At 41.3% G+C, this 13,386-nt stretch overlaps 1 protein-coding gene across 1 annotated transcript in view; it reads left to right on the top strand.

The window, feature by feature from the left end:
* The window catches only part of LOC127044711 (coiled-coil domain-containing protein 178-like), a 268,745-nt gene extending 260,015 nt beyond the window's left edge, over positions 1–8,730 (top strand). Inside the window, exon 18 of the mRNA XM_050939779.1 lies at positions 7,840–8,730. Within this exon, the coding sequence (XP_050795736.1) occupies positions 7,840–8,730 (891 nt within the window). The remainder of the gene's footprint in view (positions 1–7,839) is intronic.
* The last annotated feature ends 4,656 nt before the right edge of the window (positions 8,731–13,386 follow it).

Raw genomic sequence — 13,386 nt, 5'->3', positions numbered from 1 at the left:
CCAAATTAAGGCTCCAATTCAGGAAAACAAACATAAGAATACTTCCCTATTCAGGAAATCACTTAAATAAAAGCTTAACTTCAAGCATGTGCATAAATCCCATTCCAGTCAGTTAGTAACTGCTTCAATAAATACCCATAATTATGATATGATTGCAGTTGTTTCATAGTTTAAGGTTGCATTTGAGTTTTCATTATAAGTCTGATTTTGCACCAATCACCACATTTTTTTATACTGACAAAAAATCATATCTGCCTCAGAAGCACTGGGTTAAATCTGAGGCCAAGGAAGAATTTTTCTACAGCATACAAAAACACTTAGGTTTTTCTACAATGTGTTTAAAATAATCAAACAAACAAGACAAAGATAGAACCTAGTTTGCTGAACTTCCCTGATGAGATATAGTGCCCATGACTCAATGTTAATCAATTAAAGTCTCATTTTAAAAGTTCTTAACTTTTGATTTGTAACATGCTATGGAACATCAGGTCAATGATATGTACTACATCAAAGAATGGTTGGAAACCTATGTTTTAATTTTCTAAGAAAATAGTGTTCATCCATTTTTTTCTAGTGATGGACTTCAAAATGTAAACCAATCCCTGAGATGTCTGTTCAGTGGGAAAAAAAAGATAAATTTTCTAATATTCTAGCTGGATTTTAGTTTGTTTTTCTTTTTTTTATCTCTTGCATTTTTGAGAGTTTATATGCATTTAAATCACTGTTATGTTGTTACAACCTTTACTTTCCTAACAATTTTTGGGGGGAAATCTCAAACTCAGTTCGGTTGTGCAAGATTCTAGTCCCACTATAGTAACCATATTAAAAAGCAGGTGAGATTAGGCCACTTCCTCAAAGCATTCTTCTTTACAGGATACTCTAAAAGAATCCAAATTACCTGCTAGACTTCAGTATCTAATCTTTTTTTACAAGCACCTACATTTTCATCATACAAACACATCAGCTTTAATAAACACATTTATTCATCAACTATACGCATTCTGTCAGCCATTCATCGCTCATGTTGAAATTGAATGTGTTCCACTTGTTACTGACAATTGTCAATAGGCAAGTAATCAGTGTATTCTTGTTAATCTCACAGCCTTCCATTTTTCAATCAGTAAACAGTTTTAAGAGTCAAAATGTAGGTTTAATCATGTTTGAAAGAAGGAGCTAGAGATTTATGAAAATGATTAGCAATGAACCACATATATCCGAATTGGTCCTGCTTTGAGCAGAGGGTCGGACTAGATGACCTCCTGAGGTCCCTTCTAACCTCGATATTCTATGATTCTATGATTCCAGTGTGTGGCTTATAACTGCTACCTCGACTAGGAATTTTAGGGAAGTCTAGAATTTGACAGTGTGCCAGTGCCATTTAACAGAGGCACATAAACCAGGAGTTGTAGTTCTGTGTAGGATATTAACTTCAGAGAATTATAGTGACTGCTAACTAACTTTCCTTTTTGTTAACCTTCAACTTTCTAAAATGAATAACCTGTCTAGCTATAAAGACAAAATAATCATATCAGCACCAGAGGGAGAATTTTTTTCAAAAATGACGACAAATGAAGTAAAGATGTTGGTTACATATAGGTCCTATAAAAAGGAGGCATATTTTCTCAGTTTTTTTACTAATAAATGACTCACAACTGCAACAGAAAATCATTTATGTAGGAGTGCCAGTGTAATGATTTTTCTAGCTGCTGTACTATGCATATAGATCACAGTGACATGAACATTTGAGAAGAAAAGAATGTATTCATTTCCCTAAATCTACAGAGCTCTCTTTTCCTTCTATATCTTAGATATATGACAATCAAAATTAGCAGTCACTTTTAAAAAAATATTGATTTAAAAGATAAAATAGCAATGTTTGCCTTGTTCTGATTAATTTCAACTGGATATGGCACTCACTTACTGCCTTAAACTGTTGAGAAATTGCTGTGTCCTTGTCAAATAGTTGCTTCATTCAATCCCAAAAGTGTCTCAATTTCAGTGATGAAGTACTTCCTTCATACCATGTAGATCTATATTATAGCTTTACAAGCCTTTAGACTACAGGTTGGAGAAACATCTGTAGTGCTCCAGCATTGGTGAATAGAAGGGATATGCCTGTAAAAATATACCTCCATGGGCATTGAGGAAGCCAGGGGTCACTCTTTGGGGAGGCAGTAGGTGGCACAATCTCCACACTACTGCTCACAGCCTTCCTAGATGGCTGGGTGTGGCTTAGCAGGAAGGTGAGAATCCTTGCTTTTATGAGTTGCTACCACTGGTGGAAGCATCTGCTGCATGCACTGTATAGTTGCTTGTTAGTACTTTGCCTCTTGCTGTCTCCTTCCTCCCAACTCTACCTCATTACTGTTGTGTTGCCAATTCTCACAATTGTATTGCAAGTTTTGCAATATTTAATGTTCTTCTTTAAGCCACAGCTCCTGGGATCAAGTGCTGTAATTAGGTAAGAATCTCTGCTTCTATTTTTTCAAAAAGTTTCTAATCCTCATGATTGTATGGAAAAGCTTGAAAATGTGACTCAAGAGAAATCTACATGGTTAAAAACCAGAGGACAAATGTAAAGAACACAAAATTTATTATTTTTTAAATTTCCTAATCTTTAAGTCAATCTTATGATTTTGGGAGCCTGATTCTTGATTTTCAAATGCTTTGTGTTGGCAGTATTTCTGCTGCAAAGTAGTAATAGGAGGAACCTTATCAAAATATCAGCCTCACAGCTTTTGACCCCCTGCATAATCTTCTAGTGAGAGAGTGAAGAACAGGAAAAGATCTTAGAAAGAGTGAGTATAGGAGCAGGAGCCATTGGTGTAGTGGGTGAAAGACCTGAGGGTGTGAGGAAGGAAGAGCATTCTGGAGCCAAGAGCTATGAATGAAACCCCTGGAGAGGCAGAGAGATGAGACCCAGGCAAAGGGAAAGGTATAGAGGAGCAGTAGAACGTGAGAGACCACAGGGTACAGGGATGGCTCTGGAGAAGAAGTTGTTCAAGAGCAACTGGGCAAGGGATAAATCAGCAGGTTGAGTGAGGGAGCACAGTGTGACAGGAGAGGGGAAGAGAGAGAGAAATGTCAAAGGGGAAGAGAGAAAGAAAGACATGGAAGATAGGGATAGGAAAGGCTCCAGATGGAAGATGAGAGAGTGGGTTTGTAGATCGGGAGGAAGAAATGCCAAGGGATTTTCTCAAAAGGGCAAAGGAGGACGCAAGCAGACTCTCAAGGAGAAGAGAGTGATCTCAGAAATGAAGAGAAAGATGTAGATGACTGGCAAGGAAGGAGAGGGGAGAGGCTACAGGTGTTGGATGAGATGTCATAGGGAAGACTGTTTTGATGGGGGAGAAAGACACCAACTGGAAGGAAAAAAACCTGAATGAATGAATGAATAATTGATTTTTCAGCTTGGTGGCTGAACCACAAAATAAAACTAAAAATGTGTATAAGTTTTTCACCAAAATGGAATTTTCAGTTTCTCACCCAAATGAAAAAATGAAAAGGTTCATTCAGGTCAAGGGCTGATTTGAATCAACATTTCGTTTAGAAAATGTTGATTTGAAATGAAATGTCAAAACTGTTTCTTTCAAAAATGGTAACACAAAACATTTGGACATTTCCAAAAAATAGTTGTTTTGTTTTTTCTCCCCCTCCTCCCCCCCAAACCCTATTCACTGCATTCAACCCAAATTTGTGAATAGTTTCAGTATCCCAAAAAATACATATTCCAGCCAATTTACTCTAGAGGAGGCGCATGGGGGGAAAGACATCCTCATGAGAAAGAAAGGAATGGGAGAGGGAGCAAGAAGGGTTTCAGAAAAGCAGAGATGAAGAATGGAAGGAGAGGGAGAAGAAAAGGGTTGTCTCTATGGACAGATTTAGATGAATGCTGGGCAAAAATAAATAGTATATTAAATTTAAATATAGTGTGACAGGCACAGAAGGAAAAAGAAAATTGTTGATCAAATAAAATAAAAACAAGTGAGAGACTGTAATGTTATTTATTTTTATGTGAATTTCATAGAAAGCTTGGTGCCAAAATGTAATCTAAAGTACACTATAAATATATCAATCAGGGGAACTTGGTTCCTTAGGATTAGAAGGGTTTGTGAGACCCATTGTAATGCTTGATGGAGGGCCATCTTCTTGTGTATGCTGGAAAGCAATAATTTGTTTTAATTTCATGTGTGTATACAATGTTGATGCTGGACTTGTGTATGCAAGTGCATGTGTGTGTGTGCATGAACGCATGTGAGAAGAAAATGCAAGGATGTTTGAAGCCCTATGATCTTGGTGTACATTATTACAAAAATTTGCAAATCATTCTCAAAGGGGGTAATTAATCCTAGGGCTTTATGCAACACTGAAGCACTGTGTTAAGGATTTAGCCCAGGATTTTCAAAAATAGGGACTTATAAATAAGATCTTGAATACATATATTTCAAAAGTGCTGGCCAACCAGCACCTCCCATTGACCTTTATTTAAAAAAAACCCATAAGTACTATTTGAAAGTTTTTGAAGTATATCCTCAGTTCAGTGACAGAGACATAAAAGAGTCTTTTAATGTTCAACAGTAGTCCTATCTCTCTCTGTTGTTAACATGTAATGGCAATATGATTTAGATTAACTAGATTAGGTCTAAATTTAAGCTTTCTTTGACATAATTCATTTATCTAACCAGTTTTCTACTGTTGTAAAGACAGTACTGCCTTAGGGCTGGAGAGGGAGGTTGTTGGACAGCTGCTTTTCAGAGTTAAGTCATAATATTTAGTTTCATTTACAAAAGTAAAATGTATTTTTATTAATAAAGGTGCTTTGGTGCACATATAATCACCAGTGAAAAGCATTTACATTTACATTTATCCTGATATCTGAATTCTTTGGACACCATAAAAAAATCGCTTAGCGCATGAACGACCTATAACTTAAGCCCCCAGTACCAAGATTAAGTATTATTCAACGGATGAATTCGTTCAGTTGACCCCTTTTACATGTTCGTCAGCTGCCCAGTAGCACTTCCACTATGTCATATGCTCTGGTTTTATTATTAACACATCCCACTATTTCTTTCTTCTCTTCTGGATAATTTAGGAGATAAGCAGTTGAACTCTCTGACAAAACTCAACATTTGTTATAAATTCATTCCATTTAATACCCACTATTTTCCTGTGACATTTGCTTTCAAAGGCATTTAGGCAACTGTCAGTACCTTTGGTGGATTTCCAGCTTTCATATCCATATGTTCTTCAAGGAATGTCCTTGTGGGTGCTTCACCTTAGGTGTCTTGGCGCCCTGTGGTAGCAGTGCCTGGTTGGGCCGCGCATGCACCGTAGCCATCTTGCGCCGCTCTGAGTGGTTACATAGTGGTGCGCAGCCAACCATCCTCCAGTTCCTTCTCTACCACCTTTGGCGTGAGTCGAAGTGATCAGCAGCACCCTGTCTTACATCAGATAAGATTTATAGTAGTTAGTTCATAGTGATAGTGTTAGCTTAGTTGTAGTTAGTTTTCCCTATTTCCTTACTTTAATTTCTTAAATAAAAAAAAAAAGCTTTTCCTTTACCATTTCTATCTACCCCTGCCTCTCTGACAAGCACACAACCTCTGCCTCAACAGGGTTTACCCCTTACTTTTTTCTAAGAGACCGGATCTCTCAGGCATACCTGGCTTTAAATGCTGCCTGACTTGCAGACTATCCATACCTGTCTCTGACAGCCACGCTCACTGTGTCCTCTGGCTTGGCGAGACACACGTTACTCAAAAGTGCCCACACTACAGAAAACTGACAGCTAGGACATGAAAAGCCAGGGATGTTCAACTGAAGCTCCTCATGATGGAGAAATCACTCAGACCAGCCTCTAACCCTGAGTCCAGGTCACCCCCTGGCCAACAGTTGCCAATGGCAGTGTCTGACGGGGCTCCAATTCAACATCGGCTGCCAAGGAGCCTACTTCTAGAAAGGCTACAAAAAAGCAGGCACAGACATCCCAGCACCAATAATAGCCTAAACAAAAGTGATCTCCAACAGAAAGATCTGTCCCGGTACTGATGGCACTGAAAGCGTCGGACCGCGAGGCACTGGGAATGTCCGGCACCAAGAGTTCCTGACGAATTAAAGACCCTGTGTGGGCAGGTTCTAATGGAGGTTCACATAGCAAAGTGAACCTTCTAGCTCAGCGTCTCTGGAGCTGAAGAAGATCTCGGCACCTAGCGGTACAATGGCACCACCTGCTGTACTGATGCCACACAGCTCTAAATCCTCAGCACCCGCAGCTTCAACTCAGGCTCCGAGGCTGTCCTCCATGCTGTCCCCAGCACCGAGCTTCATGGTACCACAGCAGCTCTTGAGATACGTGGACCTGGTAATGGCTTTAACACCTGAATCTCTTCTATGTGGCACTGAGGGTACCCCATCCAGATCAGTACATAGTCAGCTGACTGCTCCCTGCAGATCAGCTCCCCCACTCCATCTCCAGTGATGAGGAAGAAAAGGATGATGCAGTGATATATACTCCTTGTCATTCCTCATCAAAGCTAAGAGCATTTCATCACCAACCACCTGCAGATATATGAGGATGGTATGGTCACCCATGGGCAGCACACTCCATACCATTTCCACCTAACTGGTCATTCTGGGATCTGTGGGCAATGTATAGGGCCCAAAACCACAGGCCACCTAGCCCACCTAGGTCCAGAACAGCCCAGTCCCCTTCACCTACTGCCCTGGCACCCTCTGAAACACAAGAGGGAGGCACTGAGGAACTTGAGGACACAGCTGAACACGACACTTTGCCACCTGCTCCCTTCCCATCTTTGGTGCCAAATGAAACCATAATTCCACCAGCCTCTACTATAGACGATGATTTCAAATCCTTGGAGGACCTCTTCAGAGGGGTTACTGAATCCATAGACATTTCATTGGCAAAGCCATCAGAAGCCCAACATAAGCTCACAGACATACTCCAGGCATCCCCATCGGCAAAGATAGCATCATTTATCAGCAAAGCTATTATGGAGCCTGCGAAAATCATCTGGCAGACTCCAACTACTGCACCACCCTCGTGTAAGAGGTCGGACAAAAAATATTATGTGCCAACAAAAGGAATTTTTATTCACACACCCTGCACCAAACTCCTTAGTGGTAGAGGCGGTCAATCAAAGAGAGAAACAACACCAGTCCTGAACAATCCCATATGGTAAGAATTAGAAAAGGCTAGACCTTTGGGGGCAGAAAGCCTATTCCTCAGCTATGCTTCAGTTCCACATAGCTAACTATTCAGCCTTGCTGGCTAAATATACACACAATCTGATCTCCAAAATGTCAACATTTATTGAAAATTTGCCAGAACACAAAAAAGAAGAGTACAAAGCAAACATTTCTGAAGGGCCTCTCACCATCAAGACAGCCCTCCAGGCTTCCTTTGACTCTGCAGATATGGCAGCATGACCCATTGCTACATCTGTTGGCATGAGCCATGCATCCTTGCTCCATCTCTCTGGATTCCCAAGGGAGGTCCAGGCAACAGTTGAAGACTTACCCTTTGAAGGACAAAAATTATTTGCAGACAAAACCAATGTCTCACTACACACCCTAAAGGATTCAAGGGTGACCTTGAAAACCCTTGGCATTTACATACCTGCAAACAAAAAGAAACAGAGCAGGTTTTACAATCAGAGATTCCAGTCTATGCCATACTCCCAGCCACAAAGACAATGTGACCAATGGCGTAAACAAAAATGGAACAGGCATCAGTAGAACCAAGATCAACCTTCGACGTCTCAACCATCCTCTTTATTTCTGTCCCACCTACTCACTCCCTTTCCCGTCCCTCTTCAGGGACCCCTCTTGCAAGCACCTGTTACAACAGGAAATAAACCACCTCATACAGTTAGGTGCCATGGAACCCATACCATCACAACACGGGAGAGAGGTTTTTATTCCCATTACTTTCTAACTCAGAGAAAGACTGGCAGGTGGAGATGCATCCTGGATTTACAAAAACTCAACAAATCTGTAAGAACACAACATTTCAAAATGGTGACTAACCACACTAATTCTAGCATTAGAGAAAGGAGATTGGCTTTCAGCCCTCGACCTCCAGGACATTTATTATCATATTACCATTCACCCATCACACGGAAGATTCCTGAGATTCACCTGAGGGAAACAGCATTTCCAATACAGAGTACTACCCTTCAGCCTTTCCGCTGCCCCAAGAGTTTATTCCAAGGTTCTCCTTGTCATTGCAGCTCACCTCCACAGACAAGGAGTGATGATATTTCCATTCTTAGACAACTGCCTGATAATAATCAGGCATCAGGAAGCAATAAATGCCACACAGAGCATGATAACCCTGTTCATGGACATGGGGTTGCAAATAAATGTTTGGAAGTCCACACTGGTTCCTGTCCAAAAGTTGGAATTCATGGGAGCCTACCTCAATTGTCTCACAGCAACTGCAATGTTATCCCAACAATGCTTCCTCACTCTAGTCAACCTAATTTCAATGGTGATGGACAGCCCACCAACATCTACCAGAACATGCTTACAACTCTTGGGGCATATGTTGGCAGCAACATTTGTTGTAAAACATGCCAGACTCCACCTGAGATGCTTGCAGACCTGGCTTCAAACAGTGTATATACCACACAGACACTCTCTCAACAGATGCCTCACAGTGCCACACAGAGTAAAAGACTCACTAACATTGTGGACAGAATCAAATAGCGTCTTTTCAGGAGTCCCTTTCCAACAAAAAGCTCCAACCATGACAATCACATCAGGCGCTTCTCTAGTGGGCTAGGCACATCTATGCAACAGTCCCCAGCAGAGTCCAACCTGCACATAAACTTATTGGAGCTAAGGGCAGTCCAAAATGCATGTGAGTACTTTCTCCCTTTAATCAAAAACAATGCCATCAAGATCCTCATGGACAATATAGCATGCAACTGAGGAGAGTTGGCAGTTTTTCAAAGGGACACTATTAAGGGCCCAAAAGCAAGCTATTCCGATGGGTAGGAAAGATAGAAAATGTGGCAAAAGACCACCTTGGCTTAACCATGAGATCTTGCATGATCTAAAAAATAAAAAGGAGTCATATAAAAAATGGAAACTAGGTCAGATTACAAAGGATGAATATAGGCAAACAACACAGGAATGCAGGGACAAGATTAGAAAGGCAAAGGCACAAAATGAGCTCAAACTAGCTATGGTAATAAAGGGAAACAAGAAGACTTTTTATCAGTACATTAGAAGCAAGAGGAAGACCAAGGACAGGGTAGGCCCACTGCTCAGTGAGGAGGGAGAAACAGTAACGGGAAACTTGGAAATGGCAGAGATGCTTAATGACTTCTTTGTTTCGGTCTTCACTGAGAAGTCTGAAGGAATGCCTAACATAGTGAATGCTTATGGGAAGGAGGTAGGTTTAGAAGATAAAATAAAAAAAGAACAAGTTAAAAATCACTTAGAAAAGTTAGATGCCTGAATGAAATGCATCCTAGAATACTCAAGGAGCTAATAGAAGAGGTATTCGAGCCTCTAGCTATTATCTTTGGAAAATCATGGGAGACGGGAATGATTCCAGAAGACTGGAAAAGGGCAAATATAGTGCCCATCTATAAAAAGGAAAATAAAAACAACCCAGGAAACTACAGACCAGTTAGTTTAACTTCTGTGCCAGGGAAGATAATGGAGCAAGTAATTAAGGAAATCATCTGCAAACACTTGGAAGGTGGTAAGGTGATAGGGAATAGCCAGCATGGATTTGTAAAGAACAAATCATGTCAAACAAATCTGATAGCTTTCTTTGATAGGATAACGAGTCTTGTGGATAAGGGAGAAGCAGTGGATGTGGTATACCTAGACTTTTGAAAGGCATTTGATACGGTCTCGCATGATATTCTTATCGATAAACTAGGCAAATACAATTTAGATGGGGCTACTATAAGGTGGGTGCGTAACTGGCTGGATAACCGTACTCAGAGAGTAGTTATTAATGGTTCCCAATTCTGCTGGAAAGGTATAACAAGTGGGGTTCCGCAGAGGTCCGTTTTGGGACCGGCTCTGTTCAATATCTTCATCAATGACTTAGATGTTGGCATAGAAAGTACGCTTATTAAGTTTGCAGATGATACCAAACTGGGAGGGATTGCCACTGCTTTGGAGGACAGGGTCATAATTCAAAATGATCTGGACAAATTGGAGAAATGGTCTGAGGTAAACCGGATGAAGTTTAATAAAGACAAATGCAAAGTGCTCCACCTAGGAAGGAACCATCAGTTTCACACACACAGAATAGGAAGAGAGTGTCTAGGAAGGAGTACGGCAGAAAGAGATCTAGGGGTTATAGTGGACCACAAGCTAAATATGAGTCAACAGTGTGATGCTGTTGCAAAAAAAGCAAAAGTGATTCTGGGATGCATTAACAGGTGTGTTGTGAGCAAGACAGGAGAAGTCATTCTTCCGCTCTACTCTGCGCTGGTTAGGCCTCAACTGGGGTATTGTGTCCAGTTCTGTGAACAGCATTTCAAGAAAGATGTGGAGAAATTAGAGAGGGTCCAGAGAAGAGCAACAAGAATGATTAAAGGTTTTGAGAACATGACCTACGAAGGAAGGCTGAAAGAATTGGGTTTGTTTAGTTTGGAAAAGAGAAGACTGAGAGGGGACATGATAGCAGTTTTCAGGTATCTAAAAGGGTGTCATAAGGAGGAGGGAGAAAACCTGTTCACCTTAGCCTCTAATGATAGAACAAGAAGCAATGGGCTTAAACTGCAGCAAGGGAGATTTAGGTTGGACATTAGGAAAAAGTTCTTAACTGTCAGGGTGGTTAAACACTGGAATAAATTGCCTAGAGAGGTTGTGGAATCTCCATCTCTGGAGATATTTAAGAGTAGGTTAGATAAATGTCTATCAGGGATGGTCTAAACAGTATTTGGTCCTGCCATGAGGGCAGGGGATTGGACTCGAAGACCTCTCGAGGTCCCTTCCAGTCCTAGAGTCTATGAATCTATGAATCTATGTTTTCTATAAACCGCTAAGAGGAAGCACAATCATACTCCCTATGTAGAGAGGCAATACACCTTTGGAATTGGTGCATCACCAACAACATAGAGATATTAGCATCCTATCTGCCAGGATGTCACAATACAACAGTTGATTTACTAAGCAGGGATTTTTCACAAGTGGGAGATGGATCCTGGAATTCTCAAATCCATATTCAAACTATGGGGATTCCCCACCATAGATCTATTTGCAACAGCTCAGAACACCAAGTGCTCACAATATTGCTCCCAGGCTGGATTGGGACACCATTCCCTAGGTGACACTCTCCTCATAGTATGGGAGGTGCAACTGATGTATGCATTTCCCCCAACACCATTCCTAAGCCAAGTCATTCACAAGATCAGGCAGGACAAATCCAGGGTCATTCTCATTGCACCCACACAGCCAAGACAAACATGGTTCCCATACCTGCGCCAAATGGCAATGAAACCACCTCAAACCCTTCGCTTAATGCCTCACCTTCTGTCACAAGATGTGGTACGCATCTGTCACCCCCACCTCACAGTACTCCACCTCAAGGCCTGTTACTCCATGGCTGACAGGGGGTCGGAAAGGACTATTCTGAGGAAGTGAAAGATTCCTTTTACTATTACTGAACAGTCAGAGACTAAGCACAAGAAAGACATATATCCATAAGTGGAAACGATTCTGCACCTGGTGCAAGGACAAACAGATTTTTCCACAGTTGGCGCCCCTACCGAGAATCCTTGACTATATACTGGGACTTAAAAGATCAGGGGTATTCTCAAGCTCCATTAGAGTACACTTGGCTGCCATTACTTTCTTCCACAACAGAGTGGATGGAGTCACTATATTTGCTCACATAACGATTAAATGCTTCCTTAAAGGCATAGAAAACACTTATCCCACACTAAGAAACCCTACACCCATGTGGGACCTCAACTTTGTTCTACGTGGTCTCATGGGAAAACCAGTTTAACCCCTTGCAACTTGCTCTTTGTTGCACTTATCAATGAAGGTGGCTTTCTTCATTACCATCACGTCCGCAATGCGGGTGAGAGAATTAGGTGTCCTAATGGCACACCCAAAGCTTATATAGCATTATTTAAGGATAAAGTAATCCTGCGACTACATCCTAAATTCATACCCAAGGTTGCCTCCACTTTTCATTTAAATCAACCCATCTACTTAGGTGTATTTTTCCCAAAGCCACATGCTGAAGGGAGGGAGGCCTCACTCAACATACTAGAGCATAAGCTTTTTACATAGCTAATGTTCGCAGAACATTAGCTTTCTACATAGAAAGAACAAAAACATTCAGAAATTCACTTAGACTGTTCGTTTCCATAAGAGAACGCTTGAGGGGCCAAACCATCTCAAAACAAAGACTATCCAAATCGATATCTGGATGTGTCAATTTGTGCTACCAAAACAACAATCTGCAACCTTCACCGGGAGTTCACACATGCTCCACCAGAGCATTAGCAACATCTGTGGCCTTTCTCAATAATGTACTTATCACTGACATTTGCAGTGCAACTACCTGGGCATCAGCCCATACTTTCACTAAGCACTATGCTTTAGAACAACAATCATCATCAGATGCTCACTTTGGACTTGCGGTGCTATCCATCATCAGGTCACTGCTAAACAGTCACCTAAAGTGGAGCACCCACAGGGACACTCCTTGAAGAAGACGAGAAGGTTACTCACCTGTGCAGTAACTGAGGTTCTTCTAGATGGGTGTCCCTGTGCATGCTCCACTATCTTCCCTCCTCCCCTCTACTTCGGAGTTTCACGCTGATTCTCTGAGGTAGAGAAGGAACTGGGGGATGGTTGGCTGTGCTCTGCTATATAACTGCTCGAAGCAGCGCAAGATGGCTACAGCGCGTGCTTGGCCCAACCAGGCACTGTTACCACAAATTTCCGATTACAAGCACAGGGCACCAAGACACCTGAAGTGGAGCACCCACAGGGACAATCATCTTGAAGAACCTCAGTTCTCTTAAGATGGAAATAATATTTGAATTGAAGATTCATAGTTTTGATCTTTAAACTGTAGATTTTCAATGACTAAATCTTGTGTAAGCTGGTGACTGCAGCTGCTGCCTTGCTGCCTTTGTGACATTATTTCCTTCTGGATATCCCCACTGGTTTGCACATTACTGTCAAGGTTTGTGAATTGGCTCATCCCTTGCATTTCTTTGCCTTCTAATGTAATGCTTAAGTTGGGAGTTTCTGGAGTCTCATTAATAACAGGATCGGTGAGAGAATGCAGTCTTATTTAACACCAGTGTCTATGTTAAACCATATGCTTAAGTCTGCATTTATTTTATCTGTGCAAGCTGCACCTTGATATAA

Source organism: Gopherus flavomarginatus, chromosome 2 (genome assembly GCF_025201925.1).
Source record: "Gopherus flavomarginatus isolate rGopFla2 chromosome 2, rGopFla2.mat.asm, whole genome shotgun sequence".
Lineage (NCBI taxonomy): Eukaryota > Metazoa > Chordata > Testudines > Testudinidae > Gopherus > Gopherus flavomarginatus.
Note: the sequence above shows the minus strand (reverse complement) of the source record. Positions and strands in the feature narration are given on the sequence as shown.